Source organism: Periplaneta americana, chromosome 7 (assembly GCF_040183065.1).
Source record: "Periplaneta americana isolate PAMFEO1 chromosome 7, P.americana_PAMFEO1_priV1, whole genome shotgun sequence".
Classification (NCBI taxonomy): domain Eukaryota; kingdom Metazoa; phylum Arthropoda; class Insecta; order Blattodea; family Blattidae; genus Periplaneta; species Periplaneta americana.
The window spans coordinates 150,063,221-150,085,448 of NC_091123.1; the positions used below are offsets into that span (position 1 = coordinate 150,063,221).

Consider the following 22,228-nt stretch of genomic DNA (forward strand, 5'->3'; position numbering starts at 1 on the left):
CAACGCATAATAAGCTTACAGTAGATTTATGGGCACCTCTGAAATATTCTATTGTTTTCAATGTACCTACTACCAGAGGAAAAATAGCGCTAGTAAATGATGCAGAGATTAAAAAAAAATGTTTTAAAAAATAAATCGTTTATCTTTTCAAATAATCTTTAAATCCAAACCTTAAAACATATATTTTTGTACTTTCTCATTTTTTTGTTGCATATTGTATATGAGTTGCAATTTTTCGAAATAAGGTTAGGACTATAAAGTCTAATTCCAAAGGGTAGGACTGTCTGCTTCAAAAGCCTCAATCTGTTTTAAAACTCATTTTCATTTACATTTCAAAGTCGTGCACTCTATTTCGAAAAATTCTTGGCTGCCATGGTCATTCAGTAATATTGATCACTCACTCGTCGTCATTCATAAGTTCTTGGAAAACATCTGCAATATCCATGTGTATTGCAGGAACCACCATCTTACACTGTTGAGCCTTGAACTGCAGTTTAAACGGCAGAAGACTGCCGATCAAGTCAAATTCAAGTTCACTCAAGATTAACTGGTAGTTAAGATTTATAATAGGAAGCAGAATGAAAAACTTCAGCTTAAACTGAATGTAAGGTTTAAACGGCATTTTTAATACCGGCTAAAAGGTATAGCAGTTCTTAAATTTCACGAGTTCAAGGACTTCTTTCATATGATGTGCATTTTGCCAAGCAAGATATGATTGATCCAGAAATATGTACATTTATTACACATTATGTTACATGTAATGTTATATACAAAATAACAACGGTAACAAATAGAGACTAAATTCATTACTTACTTGACTGTGTGCTTATACTGATACCAATTCACTGTCAGATGTTTTGAAAGTCCATATATGATAATACTATCACATAATAAACTTATTTAAGATACAAAAAAAAACACACACACACTTTATCTTACTACAAAAACAGGAATACATCCATAATAAATACAAAGTACATATGAATTGCTCATTATGTACTTCATCTTATCTAACTGCATTACATAACTTTCTAAATGACATTTTCTACTTAAATTCTCCTGGGCTCTATCAGTTCACTTTTTATTGAGTCATGAGTAATGCAATCACTGAAGGCTTGGCAAAAGTTAAGAATAAAATCAAATATATAAAAACAGGAGGATAAAAAAATATGTCAAGAGGCTATAAAATCTTGAGTAAATATTCTTATCTTCTATACTTGGTGCTTGTAATATTCCTTGAGAACAAACACTGAGATAAATCTTAATCACCATGTTTCTTACCTTATCTGATGAGGAATAGTCCACCTCCATGTTGGAATCATCTCCACCATACAGAGATTCCTGAGACCCTGTCAGACTAGAATCAATGCCAATGTCTTCTGTGCCTTCAGGAGGAAGAGACACATTATTACATAAGGTACGGTAATGTTTCTTTATGTAATGTTTTCAAAACACACAAAATTAATATCAATAAAAAAACTGTCACTAATTTGTTACCTATCTTTATGTCTATCACATAATTTCATAATTCGTCTAATTCTACACAACAAAAAGCCATGATGTTACTGATATCATTAATAAATACACAAACTGCTTCAATAATTATGGATTATTGATGAGAACAAATTTAGATAACATTCTTCATTAACAAGAAATATCAGAAGACATGACTTTTTCAAAGAATAATACTTTTCTAATTAATTGTTGAGAAATATAGTAAAATATGACTAGAGTTCTGTGAAAGTAGCTTATCTTTAAGTAAAATTAGTATTAAAATTTCGGTGTTATGGCCAAATTGGCGGTGTCATTTTAAAATTGCATACACGCAAGTTCTGTAAAACTAGCTTAAGATAATTAAACATGATGAGAATAGTATATGCAGTATCTTCAGCAACAATTTATATAGATTTTAATACACGGCTACGTTCGTTTATTGATAAAATGGAGGAAAAATATGCCATCGAAAAAAAAAAACACAAATTATGAAAATATTACTTAAAAATACATTACTGTTATTAAGATTTCGCAATTAAAGCAACACTTATTGCTGGAATTCCTTTAAAAAAAAATTGAATTTCATATATATATATATATATATATATATATATATATATATTCATATTACAATACGAATTCTGTTCTGGCCACTACTGCCATAACACTAATCTCAAGTGACAATATGTGCAGAATCATTCACAAACCTTGCTGAGGCTAGAACATTCCACACAACTAATGTAAGCATGGCAATGTGTGGAATGTGACCAGGATTAATAGCCCTTTAGCCACGTAGAAAACAGAATAATGGCAAGAGTACCTCTGACTGGGTATGAAGTTGGTGAATAGAAATGACGCGAAGATAAAAGGTGGGAAGAGGGGACACACTATCCAACTGCCACATTTGACTAGTCCTACTAAAATAATTTTTGTGTATAATATAGTGGCTGTCCAATCAAAGTATATCAGGAATAAGCATAAACTCGATAAAACACTTACTGTCCTTCCTCTTAAGAAGCATCTGTCTTCCCTGCTGTGTTCGAGACTTGCAGATTGGACAGATGTATTCATAGTCAGGATTACATTCCTTCTTATGATTGTATGTCGCCAAATCTGCTTCTGCATCACAGGTCCCATGAACAAACCTGAAATACCAAATAATATGTTGAATAAAATACTAATACCCACACTTAATAAAATGACACTATGAGAGAAAAAAAACACGCGCACGTGCACACACAATCTGCAAAAATCAGCTGGGAACTGCAGCACAGAGCATTAAAAATTACGTACAAGGGTGCAATTCTAACACTGCTATCATATGGTGCGCCAGTATGGATAGAAGCATTAAAGAAGCAATACAATCAAATAAAATACAGTATAAGAGAATCCAGAGATTGATAAATATAAAAATATCCAAAGCCTTTAGAACTACATCAAATGATGCCTTATGCGTGGTGACAGGGCTAATCCCAATAATAATCAAAATGGAAGAGATTGCTGATCTGTACGTTACAACAAAGAACACAGAAATGGCAGGACTACAACTAGATGTTCCCAAACATTATGAAAACTGGCGACATCCAGCTGATTTCGTCAGAATTAAAAGTATAAGGATGAACGCGGACCATACACTAGAAGTATACACCGATGGAAGCAGGAGTGAAGATGGAGTAGGTTCGGGAATCGCCACACTTACGAATCAAGACGTAATACATAGGATGAAATTTCGGTTGCACAAAAAATGTTCTAACAATCAGGCTGAGCAAATAGCCATTATAAAAGCTCTGGAAAAGATGAAGGAACTCAGCACAATTGGACAGGAATGGAGGACTGCAGCAATACATACAGACAGCCAGATAACGCTGGACTCTTCAGAAACCCCAACAACCACAACGAATTAATAGACGCTATTAGGAAAAAAGTTAAGATCCTGGAAGATGAAAACTGGACGACAGAGTTCAGCTGGATAAAAGCTCATGCAGGATATCACGGGGATGAATTCGCACATAAACTTGCGAAGAAAGCAGCAGTAGACACTGCTTCAGAAATCAGTTATCAGAGAGTACCCGAAAGCCACATAGTAAAAGAGAGGGGGGGGGGGGGGGGAAAGGAGTGAAGATCAATGGGAAAGGGAATGGCAAATGACTACAAAGGGAGAACCAAGTCTTTCTTCCCCACGGTAAAAAAAAAGCTAAAAATCAACATCTCTCTTATGCCAAACCTGGCAGTCCTCTTAACTGGGCATGGACGGCTCAGGTCCTATTATCACCGTTTTCAGATTATGGATAATCCACAATGCACATGCAATGCTCCAGAGCAAATGGTGGATCACATTATATACAAATCCCAAAAATTAGAAAAACTAAGAAATGACCTCAAAGAACGAAATTGGGAAGAAAGGTGGAAAATGGCCAGTAACAAAAACTTCAATGGTAATTGCTCACAAGAAGGAATTTAAGTTTGTCAACAGTATCAACTTCCAGCTTCTATGATACGCCCCAGGAAATCAAGATATACCAGAGGAAAAAAATTAATTTTTTTAAAGTAATATAACTATACAGTACAATGTAACAACATTCAGTCATTGGTACAAATATGTAACATCAAGACATTAAACTAAGGACGGAATTAATGAGCACGCACGCACGCACACACACACACACACACACAAGAAAAAAAAACTCTCTCTCTCTCACTAAAATTTGCAGGAGTTTTGGAACCATCAATTAAAGGTTGTCAACACTAATTAAGTTCTACCACTTGAATGTCGCCCAAAATTCAAAATGCCAATTCTGCCACTACACCTACGTGCTTGTGATTTTTTTTTAATCTGGCCTCTTCAGCACAAAAATGTGGGGTAATTCATGCCTCCCAATTCTCAGTGTCTTTCACAAACACTGCGTTATGAATAGGCATGCAGCTGGCACAGTGCGTCCTTAACTTGGTGCTGGAGTATCAAGATATTTACAATGCCATAATTCCACCATTCCTGGTAAGATTCGCAGAGAAACTATACTTCTACCAAAGAAATCCTCTGATTGAGCAGAAGATTATTTTCATATGACAATTATTTGAATCGAACTCAAAAGGTTATTACTGTGCCACATTACATAAGCATTGTTATGTACGATTGTATAAAGTTGTTACATTTCAGTGTAAAACACATTTATATAACAGGCAAAATAAATTGGTAATAAATGTTTGTGCGAGATCGTGCATATTTGCTTGGTTTCCGCACAAAACCAATCCGCGAAAAGTCTAAAATTCCACATTCAGTATTCCCAACCTAACACACATAACAATTTCCCTTTTCTTACCGCTTAAGTGACATATTGATTTTACTGCTTTAGGCTTTTAACATATTATTTTTAGAGACGTTCAATATAGTAATAATTATAAATTGGAAACTTCCCACTACAATTTCACCTAAATTGCACTATTAATTATTGTTTTTAAATATTTGCAAAAATTAAGTAAACTCTACAACTCCACTAAAGTTACTGCATTCGTGATGCAAGTAACATTAAGGGAGCCGTGAAAAAATCAATAAGATTCCAGACTTATCATGGCAGCTACTTTGACCGGCAAAATTAAACTTGCCGATGTTATTACTGCAATATGTTATATAAATAATATTGTTAAAAGGTAAAAGGTAAAGGTATCCCCGTAACATGCCATGAAGGCACTTGGGGGGCATGGAAGTAGAGCCCCATGCTTTCCATGACCTCGGCACTAGACTGAGGTGGTGTGGTCGGCACCACGCTCTGGCCGCCTTTTACCCATAAATAATATTGTTAAAATATTAAAATGAAATATAAATCATTACATAACCTTATCGTTTGTTTTAAGTTCGCATTTATAGAGTGGGGGAAAAAAAAGACAGACGTATATCACGGCCTGCTGGGGCCTGTTTCTCAAAACTCATGGACTAGTAATACTAGTCTGTACACTAGTAATATTAGTTTATTGTAAAAGTCTGTGTTTCTAGAAACTACAAGGGTAAAGTAGTAGTTACCAGTTCACAGACTAGTAATATTGTCGATTTCACCAGTTCATAAGTGATTCTGTTTCTCAAAATGCTAATCTAGTTGTTTACACTAGTATTCAACAGGAATATTCCTACAAGACTCTAAAGACTGATGATTTCTACATTATCAGTTACCAGTAACAACCTTTCTCAGATAAAACAAAATATTGTAGTTATTTTCTTTTAATATCTTGTTTGGTGATTCCAAATGAAGTGATGAAGTTGTGAGAAGAGCTAAAACTATATCGAGAAAGAACAATTATTATTCCTTTACGGGAGCATTGTTTAAATATAATGAACAGTTTAGGTAAAGTACTGAAAAGCTTGAAAAGTTGTTAAATATAGTGGGACCTGCCATAACAAGACAAAAAAAATAGAAGTCTTGCATTATCAGCAAAGCTTCAAATACAAATTGCTCTACAAATCGGGATGTTGATTACTTTCCAATGCTGTCTAGTCTTTCTGTCCTAGACCAGCAACAGTTGCAGAATTTTTTCCTAATAATATAATACCAATTCATCAACTGCAGTAATTTTTACTGGCTTTCATCCTCCACTGCCAGTTCTTCTGGCATTGTCAACTTTAGCCTACAAATTAAATATAAAACGACAATAATTTATGAATAGATCAAATATAAAACTGAAAAAAAATTAGCGAATTTTTCATCAAGTCATAAGTGGCATTCATGTCAGCAGTAGACCCACTAGCTACATCATATGTTCATATTACGATACTGTGAACTTGAATTGGTACTTATCAAAATTACTTTCTTAATGTTGGGCCAGTAAGTGTCCCTAACGTATGCATAATCTTTGTTCTGAGGTATCAGTTCCATAGCCCCACACATTACAACACTTTCTGTCCATTCGTTTACTTCATCATTTTTTGTTAACATGCTTGAAAAAGCACCGAATAATAATCCTTTGATTCATTAATCATATTGAGTATGGTTAATTTGCTTTCAACTGATTGAATTTCAACCGAAAAGAGAAATCAAAACCAAAACACAAACAACTTAGACTTCTAATATCAAATAACAATACCTACCAATGGCTATAAACTCAATCAGCTGACTAGTGAAACAGATCATGTGACTAGTGAAAAATTGTCACAAGTTACTAGACTGGTAAAATAGTTTGAGAAACAGAATCTACTATAGCTGGTGAAATATACTCTAGTAACTAGTAACTGGTGAACTACTAAACTAGTATTTTTGAGAAACAGGCCCCTGGAGTATAGTAAACACAGAAAACATTTTAAAGCAACAATGTTGAAGATAGATATTTCTTTTTTTTTTGCAAATTTGCCATCATTGAACAGAAACCAAGATGGAGATTTCATTGCAACTAATTAGAAATTCCTCTTTCAGGCATGTAATAAACGATCTTTGCACAAAATAATGTACGATACATGAGTGGTATGTTTTCTTTCAATTCTCGGAAATTAAAAAAGCTCAACTATGTTTAGCTTTTTTCAAACTTTTCCTCGAACATGAAAACTTCAACATACCGCTCTTGTAACGCATATTACTATTAAACTGTGGGTATGTTAACTTCACGAATGCCCTGTACCATTAAACAAAACAAGTAATACAACTTACTTGCGACAGAGTGCACACTGAACCATTTCTCTGTACGCAGCAGCACGATATGCTCGCCGACAGAGAGGGCATGAGAAACCTTTGTTACGCTGCTGATAACACGAGTCACACACTGTGTAGTGGGCATGCCACCGTGAAGACAAGCCGGCACCTGGTGTTCTGGACCCACAGTCACTGCACACTCGACAACACTGTAAATAAAGTAAGTATAACAACAACCAGGAAAGTACTAATACAATTCTATGCACCAAACACAAAAGGGACATTTTTAATCAGAATACAGACAGCATTTATATTATTATAATAAATAACAGAAAAGTATGTTACTTTATACATCATATATTGCCAGTCTGTGCACTTAATTTATTGCATTCTCACAGAGATTCATGAATGAGAAAATGAGAAAATGTCATATATATTCTGAGTTCATTTCTTAAGGATACTGTTCAAAACCTGAATTTGTTAAAATTATTATGATTTGTATTTACAGAATTTTATTCAATTTCTTTATGGATACCTAATTTAAAACGAACTTGAGCAACATTATTGTAATTCCTTTAGCATATCCTGTAATATTTGCTTAACCTTTCAGAGCCGAACTACCACTATAGTGGTATTGCTAGCATTATGGTCATGACGTGATATAATATGTTATAAATTATACATTATATATAAAATATGTTGATATTCTTTAATTTTATACAGCATTAAGGACACTGCACTTGATTAAAATAATTTTTAAAATTCTTTGTAATTTTTTTTTTAAAGGAGCAAAATCATTTCAACTGCAGTCAACTGAAACCTCGTTAGCTTTCATGCATACCATTACACCAATTGTTTTACATGGACCCTCCCCATCCTTTACCACAGGCACAATTGACTGCAGTGGCTGGGACACGAACCTGCGATCTTAAGGTACGGTCACACATCACTACTTTTGCTGCGCAGCTTTTGTACTGCAGCTGCAAAAGTTGCATGTCGTGTTCACACGTAAGGCAAAAGTAGTGTGCTGCACGCTACTTTTCGTGCTGCGCAACCTGAGTGCAGCAAAAGTGGCAACTGGAGGTTGCGAGTTTGTTCACACACAAGGCGCTACTTTTGCAGCCGCAGTCATGCTGCAGGTTTCCATCTCCGTGTTGACTTCTCAATGTACATTTTGTGGTTATGTTCGCATTATCAATAAACTCATGCGAAAGCTTACTTATCTATTATTTGCTTTTCTGTTCTAACTAGTATTCAGAAATTGGCATTATTTTTACTATAAAGCTTTTAAAAACGCCTATATACTTAAATGATAACCAACAGCATATTCAAGTAATCAATGTTGGCAACCCTCCTGTTTGAAACTACGCTACAGAAAATTAAAAAAATTGAATTATATCGTCAGCAAATATGCTCAGACTGTGTTGTGCATTTAATAGCTGTTACAAATAATTTATTTTCATCACATCTAACATTAAAATACATCCAAACAATAAAAGTATCATTGGCACATATGGGTGGCAACACTGGTCGCAACTGCAGCAAAAGTTTCAACAAAACCGATATCAAAAATGCTGCGGCTGCAACCCTGAGAACCCTGTTCACACGTCACTACTTTTAAGCTGCGCGTAGCATCAAAAAGTAGCGAGCAGCAGGTTCGGCAGCCGCTACTTTTTGGGTTGCACCGTTGTTCACACGTCGCAGTACGAGAGTTGCGCAGTTTTTTGTACTGCATCGCTGCAAAAGTAGCGACGTGTGACCGTACCTTTAGGCACAATATGCTGGCCGGACATATCTTGTGCACCTTAAACCGCTCAGCTAATGAACCCAATACGAATTTACCAGATTATGCAGGTATACAAACTCGTGCTTAAGAGTTAGAAATTTGCGTGCAATAGTGGTATAAGTCTTCCGGCTTTTAAAGGTTAAATCACTAATGAAAGGTCAAACATTCTCTCAGTCTATTTTATTAAAAGGCAGAAAAAAGTTGAATTACTTACTTTACACTTCCAGCCTAACTTGGGTATGGTAGTAACAATAGGACGGAGACACTGTGGGTGATATGCCTTGTCGCATGCTTCACACAACATCACTTTGGAATCCTCCTCAGGCTGTCTGCAAACTTGGCACACTCGACAGTCAGGACATTGCCACCCAGCACGGACACCTGCATTGAGGGTTCAAATTTTGTGAATATCATAGTTTCAGCACACACTTTCTTGTTACAAAGTGTGATTCTAGAAGTTGTACCAAACTTGTTCGTGTCACCATTTATATAAATGCATGGAAATTTATATGAATGCACGAAAGAACATTCAATGCCACCAGCCAAAAATGTCTGATATTACTGAACTTTTTGGTATAGAAAATACAGTGGCGTTTCGACTATCGTTGTTAATTTGTACCATTAAAACACAGCGATGGTTATCAAAAATACTGTAATAGAATCATTTAAATAGATGGTATAGTGACAATTCGAAATAAAAATAAACCCAAGGAACACATATCATTCTACCACTACTCCAGTAGTCATCATCGTCATCGTCGTCGTCGTCGTCGTCATCATCATCATAATCTTGCTGTGCTATATAGTTCGCCTCCTATAGTGCACTAAGGACAACACTCATGACTACAAAAAGAAATACAGCTTCGACACAATACTCATGGATGGCGATACTTGGGTAAATGATGCAAAGTCCAGTAACCACTACTGTATAAAAAAACATTTAGGCTAAAATACTCATAAAAATCACGTATTTCAAGAAATATAATCCCTTAATTCCATTATACTAATTTAATTAAAGAAAAGATTATTGAAACTATTACATTTCTTACAGAACTACAATAGGAAAGCTTAATAAATAAACACTGAACTGTGCATTTCGATAGGATGCCATTTTTGTTTACTGACAATGACACTGAATTTAACAACTGATAAACTTTTAGAGAACAACAAAACAAGGGGAGTGGGCATAGAGAATGTGCTCGTAATAAAGCAGAAGATTAATTTTGGAATGGTTGCAAACAATGAAATTAACATCCAATAACCATAGCTGATAACTGTCACATTTATATTAACAGCTAACAGCTGTATCCAATCTACTCAGAAAAAATATGCACGTGCTGAAATATTACATATGTACAGGCTACGAAAGAAAGTTGATCGAAAGATGGAATGGTTCGTTCTTTTTATCCTTGTCCACATTAAAAGTAAATATTCCATTTTCACGATGTTATTACCAACTTTCACTACTGGTACTTTAATAATTCAACAGATTGATAATTTTGTGAACACTGGCAACAGTTCTATCATTGTACACATGGATAATACCCACAATTCGTTAATCTACCTCAAACTCACCAGTAATATTTAATTTAAATTCTACAACAGTAACACTTCTATAACTAGTTACTGTTTTCACCCACACAGCATTTTCTTAGGAGTAATTCTGCTTAAAATAAAACCAACATGCTAGTAGCAGTCAATGAACTTCACTGATAACTATGATTAAATTCTTATAATAATCAACTGTGAAGATTGCAAGCCCCCAAAGTCTAGGCCTGGCTGCACGAATCATAAAAATCCAAAACACTTGAGTGCGTGACAAGATGCTCCAGTTTGTCACCAGGAAAAATGTACTGATACATAATTCAGCAAAAGCCATGATTAGTAGAATTTCAACAACAATCGAATTTAATGGTATTACCGTATTTCATCGCATAATACTCGCATTTTTAATGCCTTTTTTTTTTTTTAAAGAAAATATATGGTATGACCATTATGTGAAAAATAAATTAAAATGGTAATGATTGGATGCGTCAAATTTCAGTGATCAGCTTCCATATAATGGGCGTGTGTGAGAGCAAGCAGGAGTAAGTTGCATGATTCGTAGCAGAAGAGGAAGGAGGGGAACCAATATTGATGTGATACTGGAACAGTAACGTGAATAATACCTTCAAAAATAAAAATTACTGTGGTGTTATTAAATTATAAACACTTTTTTATAGACTAAAACATTCACAGTATCATTGAATCACATGTATCAGTACATCTGATGCATTGAAGTCGATATTATCTGACTACTGGACCAGTCCATGGAAAGATGATTTGTCTAGGCTTGTAACTGACACTCATAAACAGCCACCACTTAAAATCAACAAATTGTACTTAACTAAAGACATTTATGGCTACTGACTTGGTCCTAACATCTCGCACCCCCACTTCATTCTCTTTCGTCAGTTGCCACTACTGTTTCTCACACGTTCGATTAATCATAAAGGTACTTTGTGTTGCAGTGGCAGCACATTATTTTAAAATAATTCTTGATTATGATAAACAAAAATATCCATGTGATGATTATGCAGTGAAATTTTAGTCCTGATCAGTTTGTGTATAAATAAGGATGCTGCCATTCTGTGATGGCGACGATTACGCAATGAAATACGGTAAATAGTGAACAACAGTAAGCAGAAACAATACTGGTCAAAGACGATAATCGAAGCTTCACTGTAAAGAGTTACGAGAATAACAAACCTTACCAGGTAAAAGAGCAAGCCCAACACAGCTTCCATGGTAGTGGTGTCCACAGCTCGTGCACATCATCAGATTCGACACATCACCCAGTGCAAAACATGTCACGCACGTCACTTCACCACTCACTGAAACATGTAAAATGAGATTAATCAACACACAAAAAAAAAGGAATTATCGCGACTTTGTAACATTTATAAAACTATCAAACACGTCTTTCCAAGTAATGGCCTAGAAATCATGCCTGGGACTCTCTATCAGAGACAGAGTTCTTTTAGTACTGTCAATCTATGATATGGGACCCACAGCTTTACTTCCCTCCTTGAGAAGCCCTTACTAAGAATGTTCATTCATTCAGTGTTCTGTCCAAGGGAGTCTTTCACTGCAAAACCAGCTTTCTCCAATATTTCATGTTTTCTGCCTTTCTCTTTGTCTCCGCATATGCTCCATATATCTTAATGTCGTCTATCATCTGATATCTTCTTTTGTCCCGAACTCTTCTCTCGTCCACCATTCTTTCTAGAGCACCCTTCAGTAGGCAGTTTCTCCTCAGTCAGTGACCTAACCAATTCCCTTTTCTCCTCCTGATCAGTTTCTTAGTTCTTTTTCCAGAGGTCTGCAGAAGATGCTCCTTTTTCTATTAAAAGCTTCTTCGGTCATTGCTATCCTCCTTTTGATTTCCTGACAGCAGTTCATATTACTGCTTATAGTACACCCCAAGTATTTGAAGCTGTCCACTTGATCTACTGCCTCATTTAGAATTCCAATGTCATCATCCTTTAAAATCCATCACCCTCAGCCAGGTTTGGCCATGAACTTCAACAGCTAGCTAGACCACTTAAGATAAGTAATTACTTAATTGCATGTCGTGTGCACTTCTTAGACAATTGTTTTAAAATTACTCAAAAAGTACTTTTCATTTGTATGATTCTTATAAATCCACCACAGTGTTTCCTGCTGCACGACCTGATACACAAACATAATGGTATACCATGAAAAAAAAAAAAATCGTACAATTCTATAAAATCCTAAAACACACCTCAACAATAATCCAAATCTATACTGTTTTCGCTGTAAGAAAAATCCTAATGTAAACACAAGCACATGGCTGTCAAACCCGTGATTGGCTCCCAGACAAAACACTCACATGACGCAGGAGAATATAGTTCGTATTTGGAAATCATAATCTTGCAGTTTTTGAAAATAAAAAAATTGAATTCTAGTTGTTAAATACGATGAAACATATAACTTCACCATATGTAAAACGCTACGTAAAAGAAAAGCTACTTTTATACTGTATTTTGTTATGTACTATGAACGCGGATGAATACCAACGTAATACTGAGGTAGTCTGTTCTTGTAACAAGCTGGCGTCACTTGAGCTCGTAGTTGTTCAGTAAGCATGTGGTACTGAAGTATGGCTTCTGCATCCTCGGTGTGTGTGGTTATTAAGCATAAGAGTGGAAACCCTTTCAAAAACGGAGAAAAACAAATAGTCTTAAATGTATATAATAAGTTAAGTGAGTTTTAATTACAATAATTATAAAGTAAATGTTTCCCGAGCAAACGGATGCACAGTAGTGAGGTTAGGTCTACTTAACGAATAACGGGAAATGTTTAACATGAAACAGAATGTACAACAGTAGGCGGGAACACGTACTGAGAATCTATGGCGCCAAACAGCGGCCAATGAAGCCTCACTTCAGTCACGTGCTATTGTTTACATTAGGATTTTTCTTACAGTGAAAAGATTATACATTTTAGCACAGCTTCGTGATACCACCATTACAAAAAAAAAATAATAATAAAGAAATAAAATAAGTAATTAATAAAATAGAAAAAATACATGTCAGAATACAGAAAAACCAAGGAATTAGCTACGGAAATACAAACAGAAAAGTGAGGAGAAGGTAGGTTGTTTCTGATCTATGTACAATATAAACTCTGGTTGATTCACTATGGTGACATGGAATATTCCACTTACATAACAGCGGTACTTGGTCTAAATGTTGATTGCAGACCATGGTAACAGTTTTACAGTCCTGGAAAGCACCTGAGGCTGCAGCACAAGGAAAATGCAGAACCTTCGAACAGCTGGTAACTATACATGTTATGGTTGCACCAAAATGGTTACAGTATGAACAACGTTTTTTTGAAGCTTGGAGAACAGCTGGGCCCACATTTTCCATAACAAGGTCCTCTGTTCTGGTTACTCCAGATGACCAAAGAGCACATGACTGATGGACGTAGAAATGGCCTGCGAATAGAGAAGTTCAGTTAACACTGAAAAATATAGACATTTGTCTTTCAAGCAACATGACATGGTCACAGTAAGTACATTATCATGACAATATTACTGCAACTGACTTAGTTGACTATAAAAAAAAAGGTAGAAATAATGCTAGCATACCTGAAGTCTCAAATATAATGCCAACATCAGGTTCATCAGGAAATCCTACCACACTTAGTTCATCCAGCTGTTCTGCATTACTGGCAAGAGAAGGATTTCTGAAAATGTAAATCACCAAGTTAATTTCAAAACAATAAAATGAAACACTGTTCTGTATACAGTGGTTATCACACTTGCCATTAAGGTTTGTGATTAACATATTACTCAGTCCTTAAAGAAATTGAAATGCTAGCTGTGAACTCCCCCACTTCACTATTTCAACAGGTGAAAGAATACTTCTGCTACTTTACCCATCAATTATTGAAGTGGAGTAAATTTATCTAACCTATACTGCACTCTATCAAATAAAATAATGACTAAACTAAAATGAAGTGAAATGAACTGACTTTGTACTGATCCAGAAACAAAATTTTACTGAGTATGCACAGTATGTTATAACTGGGACTTCGAAAATTCAGGTGGACCAAATTTTGTTTCTGGGTCTGTACAATAACGAAGAGTCACAGAGTGTCGAACTAATGTTTCCATCGGGAACTATACAACTGAAAGACTGTTGCGAGTTAAACACAAGACTCATACAGTCTTGGACTATGGTAAGATTTCCATAGCCCCATATATGAATATGTGTAAATTAACAAGGAAAATGCAGAACCTTCGAACAGCTGGTAACTATACATGTTATGGTTACACCAAAATGGTTGCAGTATGAACACCGTTTTTTTTAAGCTTGGAGAACACCTGGGCCCACATTTTCCATTACAAGGTCTTCTGTTCTGGTTACATTCTGGGGGTTGTGTGTGAATGGAGTAGCCACCAAAACGTTAAAATATGGTGTTCACTTAAATTGGCTACAACTTGCCATTTAACCTGTGCTTCATTGGCTGGTCATGATAATATCTTTGAAAAATATTGGAGCGCAAGAGGTCAAATGACTTTATTGTCAAACGCCTGGCATTAGAAAACAACAACAACTTTCCCAGATATATAGAATATTGCTTCATGAGAAAACAAAGACACATATTTAAGAAACAGTGCTTTTGATTATATATACCAGAAAATCAATAGCAACATTTTATGACTCTGGTTTGTCGATTGGCTTTATTTTTTTTAACAATTTGCAAAATAAAGGCATATAAATGCAGGAGTTTGCATGATCTAGTGCAGCATTCTACAGAGATCGACAGTTCACATGGTACATGCATGTGCAGAATATGTTGATATGAGGTTATCTTCTACTTGCTCTTCAGAGAGACAAAATTCACCTTCATGATTCTTCAACATACTACCTATTGTTGCAAACCATCATCTTACAGGTTTTCGGTCAGCTAGATCTTTCTCAAATACACATCTAAATTGTTTTTGAACACTGACCACAGACTTGCTGAATCTGTACTAATGCAATGTTTTAAACAAACTACACCAGTAGAGCTGAGACGAGATGTTACGGCACCAACCTGCGCGAAGTTTTAAATTGCCGGTCAGCAGGATAGAGGAGTGGGGGTTGTTTGGGTTACGGTTCTCAAGCTCAGAGCGGCAGGCATATCCATTTCATCTCTTTCTAAAAACATTAGTCTTACCTTAGTATCACCACTTTCCTACTCAAGAGTCCAAAGGTACCTAATGGAATTACGCCCGCTATTCCATCTTTATATTCTTATTCTCCGTCCGAATCAGACGACTGATCTGTGCTGGAATCAGATGTCCCTAAGTTTATGAAAATGCTCTCCAAAATACTGTCCATCACGTGCTCACTTTCAATGTAACTGTTCTCTACTTTCTTCACATAATCATACAATGATATCCATTGCGATTGCAGAGTCGGCCTCTGCTTATGTGTAGCCTAGAAATTATAGAGGAGTCTCTCATGACTTCCTCAACAAAACTGTCTACAGCTGCAACAATCTTCTTCTTCGGCTGTGATTTTTCCGGACTCGAGAAAGAATCTGCTGTTCTGCCTCAATATGTTTCCCTTCTTTCCTAATTCTTGCCAAGGTTCTCTTTGAAATACCAGTGGCAGCCAGTACTCTTGCACACACGCTTTCCAATGGAATTGGTATTCCATTTACAACCTCTTCTGATATGAATTTCCATACAATGTATGCTATTTCATGTCCTTGACTTATGAACTACTCTATGATTTCACACCTTAGACAATGCCATAATGAGGGCGCTCAGAAGGACAATGTTTTCAGTATTAGCAATAACGGTAGTAGCAGAACGATCTGAACACTCGGAATGCTAGTAACCAACTAACCTAACACCCCTCCAGTTGAGTGTGAGGGCGAGTCCAAGCAAACAAACTAAAATGCGTCTCTTGCGCTGGTGCCATAACTTCTCGTCCTGGCTCTACCAGTCATATCAACATCAACAAGTTCAGAAAATTACTGACTAAACTTGGCCACTTTCTTTGTCTTTTAATTCCTGGAATGCAATATCTGCAAACAGAATTGAAATCGAGGAAATATGAAAGGACAACCCTGTGCTTTATGAGCAAATTTTTACCCCACACCCTCAATTCTTTAAATAGTGTTTTGTCACCACAAAAGGCGGAGGCTCCACAATGAAAAGACTCTACAACAAAAAAGCAACACAGGTACTCACCGACTCTTGCCCATACTCTTCTGTCGCCTGACAGTGACAGCACTGGGTCCGCTCCCCCTAGGGCTCTTATCTCCTCCACCACTGCTGATACTCTCCCTATCCACAACATCACCAGGGTATGTTTCGGAGGAGGGACTCATCATCTCTACACCATCATTTCTCTCTGTTACTGAGGGGGAGGACTTGTGTGGTGTGAAACCTTCAGGACACGTGAACCTCATGAGGTCTCCTTGTCCTAGCTGGCTTCTCTCACCCAAATTGCAGAGGGCACAGACTTTACCCGGCCTGAAAATTGAGAAACGTATTCACAATTCAACACTACAATATTTTGCTGATCTTCATTCCATTCAAGAAGACTTTGCATGTAAACAAATGCATGTGTCTGAAGCCCCTCCTATTGGGTACAGAACAGAGAACCTTTTTATGGCATCTAGAATGCGATGTTAATTAGTTCCATGTCTGAAAGCACACCTGCTATACTTACTTACTTACAAATGGCTTTTAAGGAACCCGAAGGTTCATTGCCGCCCTCACATAAACCCGCCATCGGTCCCTATCCTGTGCAAGATTACCAGTCTCTATCATTATATCCCACCTCCCTCAAATCCATTTTAATATTATCCTCCCATCAACGTCTCGGTCTCCCCAAAGGTCTTTTTCCCTCCGGTTTCCCAACTAACACTCTGTATGCATTTCTGGATTCGCCCATACGTGCTACATGTCCTGCCCAACTCAAACGTCTGGATTTAATGTTCCTAATTATGCCAGGTGAAGAATACAATGCGTGCAGTTCTGCGTTGTGTAACTTTCTCCATTCTCCTGTAACTTCATCCCTCTTAGCCCCAAATATTTTCCTAAGCACCTTATTCTCAAACACCCTTAACCTATGTTCCTCTCTCAGAGTGAGAGTCCAAGTTTCACAACCATACAGAAGAACCGGTAATATAACTGTTTTATAAATTCTAACTTTCAGATTTTTTGACAGCAGACTAGATGATAAAAGCTTCTCAACCGAATAATAACATGCATTTCCCATATTTATTCTGCGTTTAAATTCGTCCCAAGTGTCATTTATATTTGTTACTGTTGCTCCAAGATATTTGAATTTTTCCACCCCTTCGAAGGATAAATCTCCAATTTTTATATTTCCATTTCGTACAATATTCTGGTCACGAGACATAATCATATACTTTGTCTTTTCGGGATTTACTTCCAAACCGATCGCTTTACTTGCTTCAAGTAAAATTTCCGTGTTTTCCCTAATAGTTTGTGGATTTTCTCCTAACATGTTCACGTCATCCGCATAGACAAAAAGCTGATGTAACCCGTTCAATTCCAAACCCTGCCTGTTATCCTGAACTTTCCTGCTATATGTTTCTAAAGTCATTGGAAATTTGCAGTTTTTAAATACGAAAAAGAATAAGATATTTGAAAACTAATTACGGCTCTTAAAAAAGAATGTGATTTGTAGGTGGGGTCGATAACGGACCACTGACAATGAGTCATGATGATAACATAACAAGGAGATTATGCAATCACCACTTAAATCAGTTTTTGTTACTTGTGCTGTATTACAATACAATGTCGATGCTGTGCTGTGTTAAATTGCGTGAAGTTAACGTCCTGGAACATACAGCATGTACAGTAATAGTGCAGACTATAACGGCTGAGACAGTTGCTGGTAATTCAAGGTTTAACATCACAATGTGACCCTTTAGAAACAATCCATTACTTGATGTGAATACTTCATATTGTAAGTGCATTCTTTAAAAAATCCCACATGCATTCAAAGCGTCATGTTAGGTTGTTAGTTTAAAATAATTATCTGTTAAGTCACATCATTTGTCATTGTTCCACACATGTGTCCATGCCTCATTTTCTGGTACAAACATAGAACCAATCAGCAGTTGGGGATACAGAAGAATTCTATATTCTGTTTGATGTGTAGAGTCTTCTTGCATGGAATGAGGATTATTTTAATTATTCTCTAATTTCTTTTATGCTATGTAACGATATTAGGTGCAGAGCATTATGTTTACAGTTCTTTTCCTCTCTTTTTACAATAGTAAATCACTCCTCAAAGTTTTAATCATATCCTAGATCATATATGTAACAGATAACTCCTCACTACGTTAAAATCGGCAGCACTTTGAAGAAAACAACCGCCAGGATCGCCACCCGTCCGCCGTAAACGAACACGAGATGGCAGCACAGTCGCTAATGCAATTCAAATGGGAATTATGACGTGACTCCTTATGTAACAACTAGATGGCAGCGTAGTAAACCTGATAAAAGTTGTTAACCTCAAAGCCTATAAGCCCGACATATCTGTTACATATATGATCTAGGATCATATTCATATTCATATTTATTCATACATCACACTTAATGGCTATGGTTCACCATCATATTGGTGTACCCATAACCTTCTAATTTCAATTTTTACTATTTTTCTCATCTCAGACGTGTGCTTTCTCTAAGTTTTCTTAATGCTAATTAAACATTGGAATCCTAACCTACAAAAGATCACACACTCTTCTCTGTTCTATTTACACACTCAAATTAACCTATTTTTAACAAACTCGTCCCCCACTACAGCACCATCCCCATTCACTTTGAAATCATTTATATCACTCAAAGTTTTATTATAAAGTATCTGAATTTAATTCTAACATGACACTTGCGTAACATTTCACAATAATACGCATACTGATATTTAATATGTAAATGATTAAGACCACATGAGTATTAAATAATAATTGTTTAATTTCTCAGAAATTTAATGTCAAAGAGCTCATGAAACCATTGTCATATAATTGAATAAATGTTTCGTTCAAATTCTACATTGTTCCTGCTTTGCTTATCACATTTGTGTACGACAATCTAGGCTTTTTCTAAATGTTTGTAAAATGTAACTGATACATTTAATTTTTAGTCAAATTCATACTTGACTTATGTATGTGCTAAGTTACTAAACATAAAAATTGTTACTAACAAATCTGAAAGAAAATATGTCAAGTAAATTACTGTTCTGTACAAGTAGGATGAATCTTAACAATGTTTAAAACTTCGTGTGTGTGCTCCTAGACAAAAGATGTAAAAAAATGTTTATGTGAACACCAGATCGAAAATGGTTCATCAGAACAAAAGCAAGTTTTAATGAATGGCTTTATTTCTTTCTACAGTGTCAAATAAGGCTCTTTATTTTTTGCAGTGCTTCAAAATTGGGATCTTACATTCATCACATACTATGTGATATTTACAGACGAAGCATAATTTTTGTGATGTGTATATAAGTTTGATAACGAACATTTCTGGATAATGTAACATTCGGCATGAATGTTCTACTAACGTTTGGGTAGAAACTGTTGGTGACAAACTCACTGGTCCACAACTGCTTCCAAATTTCCTGCAAAGAGCTTCATATCTGCACTTCTTAAGAACACATCTGTCACGTCTCCTTGAGGCTCTATCACTAAACGTAAGGAAACAAATATGGTTTATGTATGATGGAGCCTCTCTACACACCTTAACAGGGATGCACAATGGCACAGTATCATGGCCAGTGACATTGCCAGATATCAATCCACTACACTTATTGTATCTATGGGGTCACTTGAAAATTACTGTGTGCGTAATTCTAGCAAACAATGCAAAAAATCTATGGGAACATGCACAGAGAAAACACAGTTTTGTGTGAATAGTGCTAAGAAATGATTTGAGCCCTCACGTCAAATAAAAAATTCAGCACTATCAGAATGCCAGATTAACAATATCCAGAAAGTACTATAACAGTAGCAAGGTGCATAGTTTAAAGCATGTTTTAAATATATTTCTACTTGAACTCAAATGTCAAGCAGAATAAAAGAGAGTGCATCTCTACTTCCCCTGCAATCATACTTTTATATTTGATATACAGACGTAGGAAACAAAAGTCTCACAAACAAAATAAGAACATACCTAACATCAATGACATAGAAGATAATCTTACCATTGTTCTTGAAAATATGGAGGTTCTTCTGGAGCTACCATTTTTTCGGTCTTGGGCACTGCTACTGTAGAACATTCGCCCTGCCCTGTCTCGGAATCTACAGGGGGAGCTGTGGCTGTTGTTGGTGTGTCTTCTACAGATCTGACAGGACTTGGAGACTCAGGTGGGGCTTCAACATCTTCTAGTGCAGGATTGCCACCGTCCCGTAATTCATCCTTCTGGAGAGTTGGTGATTTTGTCAACCCACGAACATACACACTGCTATTAAGAAAAGACAACAACTTTAAATTAGAGTTGTTAAGTGTCAATAACATAACAAGCATGACCAAATTATTAGAATAAACATATTTCACTTGCACTAAAATAACAAAACATAATATAACCTATATAATCCACTACTAGTCTATACAAATCTAGAAAGGTATTGACAGTTCAGCAACTTCAAGGTGTCACTATGGTAACTGTTCAAACCACCCAATCAGAGTCCATGGTGACAGATCGGCATTGCCGACTGTTTCACAGCAAGCACATGATAGTCAGCTGTTTTATTTGGATAAGTTTAATCTTCGTTACTGTGTCACAGTGTTCTGCAGTGGCTATTGTTTTCGAATTTATATTATCGACTACGTTAAAAATGATACAAATTTTACTAAGAGATGCAGAATCTTCTACGGCAATGTTTCTTCTCTGCACACTATCATAAATAATTTAGGTTTTAGATATAAAAAAAATCAATCGGTGCAAGATGTTAATGAAGAGAACTGACACTATACTTGTTTCTCATCATTCCTCATGGTTCTGTAAAACAAACTTTTACTTAAGTATATCTCGGAAAGTCAACATATGGCCTGTATGAATTTTTTTAAATCACTATCCATATTTCGAGTAATGTAACTTCATTTAGCGATATGATTGCGAAGGAATTAATTTATTATCCACATTGTAGGATCGTCAGAAATAGGATTACTATCATCTTTCACTCTATTTAAGTCATCGGGATAAAATGAAATAGGCCTAATTGATTCCGCGTCATTATTGCTGATAAGAACATCTGATACGCCTGGCTCAAATAAACCACACACTCCACTATTTTCTGTACTGTTCATCATGTTAGGACACTCAGATTTATATAAGCCCGAACTTCTCCACGAGACAGTATCAGCTGATGTAAGATAGTCCATCTAGCTAAAAGCTGTATCTTTCCTTTATAACATCAAATTTATAGCATGAAATCTTGATTATGGTTTATACTACTTATTGCTTGCACACTGAACCATATTCACATTGTCACTCTTATGTTTTTAATAATAATAATAATAATAATAATAATAATATTTGTGTAGTCAAAGAGTCCATATGATATAAATTTACCACGTCAGCTGCTCAGTTCTGACACAGCAAGCAGGCAGATGCACAACCAGCCACACTGCACAACTTTACAACGTTGCTCCCTTCCAGCGTGTGAGGGAGAGAACTGTCAATATCTTTCTAGTTTAGTATAGACTGTAAGCAAAATGTTTAAATGATAATTTGACAGAAGTATTTCTGAAAGTGAATGTGAGCGAAGACAAGAATGGGCAGAGCAATGT

At 36.0% G+C, this 22,228-nt stretch overlaps 1 protein-coding gene and 1 long non-coding RNA gene across 14 annotated transcripts in view; one reads left to right on the plus strand and one right to left on the minus strand.

The window, feature by feature from the left end:
- Positions 1-22,228, minus strand: part of LOC138703582 (histone-lysine N-methyltransferase 2C-like) — a 235,804-nt gene that overhangs the window by 201,104 nt on the left and 12,472 nt on the right. For 11 of the 12 annotated variants that reach the window (XM_069831570.1, XM_069831573.1, XM_069831575.1 and 8 more), the window contains exons 4-12: positions 20,640-20,900; positions 16,649-16,933; positions 14,048-14,145; positions 13,622-13,894; positions 11,646-11,765; positions 9,107-9,273; positions 7,125-7,315; positions 2,494-2,639; positions 1,282-1,385 (exon numbers count right to left, since the gene is read on the minus strand). In XM_069831570.1, coding sequence (XP_069687671.1) covers positions 1,282-1,385; positions 2,494-2,639; positions 7,125-7,315; positions 9,107-9,273; positions 11,646-11,765; positions 13,622-13,894; positions 14,048-14,145; positions 16,649-16,933; positions 20,640-20,900 — 1,645 coding nt within the window. Of the gene's footprint in view, positions 1-1,281; positions 1,386-2,493; positions 2,640-7,124; positions 7,316-9,106; positions 9,274-11,645; positions 11,766-13,621; positions 13,895-14,047; positions 14,146-16,648; positions 16,934-20,000; positions 20,119-20,639; positions 20,901-22,228 lie in introns of those variants that run through there. The other variant, XM_069831581.1, reaches the window with a different exon arrangement.
- Positions 1,309-20,645, plus strand: LOC138703584 (uncharacterized). 2 transcript variants are annotated; one of them, XR_011333208.1, is made up of 3 exons: positions 1,309-1,417; positions 7,165-7,326; positions 19,863-20,645. It is a non-coding gene; the product is annotated as an uncharacterized lncRNA (long non-coding RNA). The 2 variants fall into 2 exon arrangements; XR_011333207.1 differs by lacking the exon at positions 19,863-20,645 and adding an exon at positions 7,995-8,324.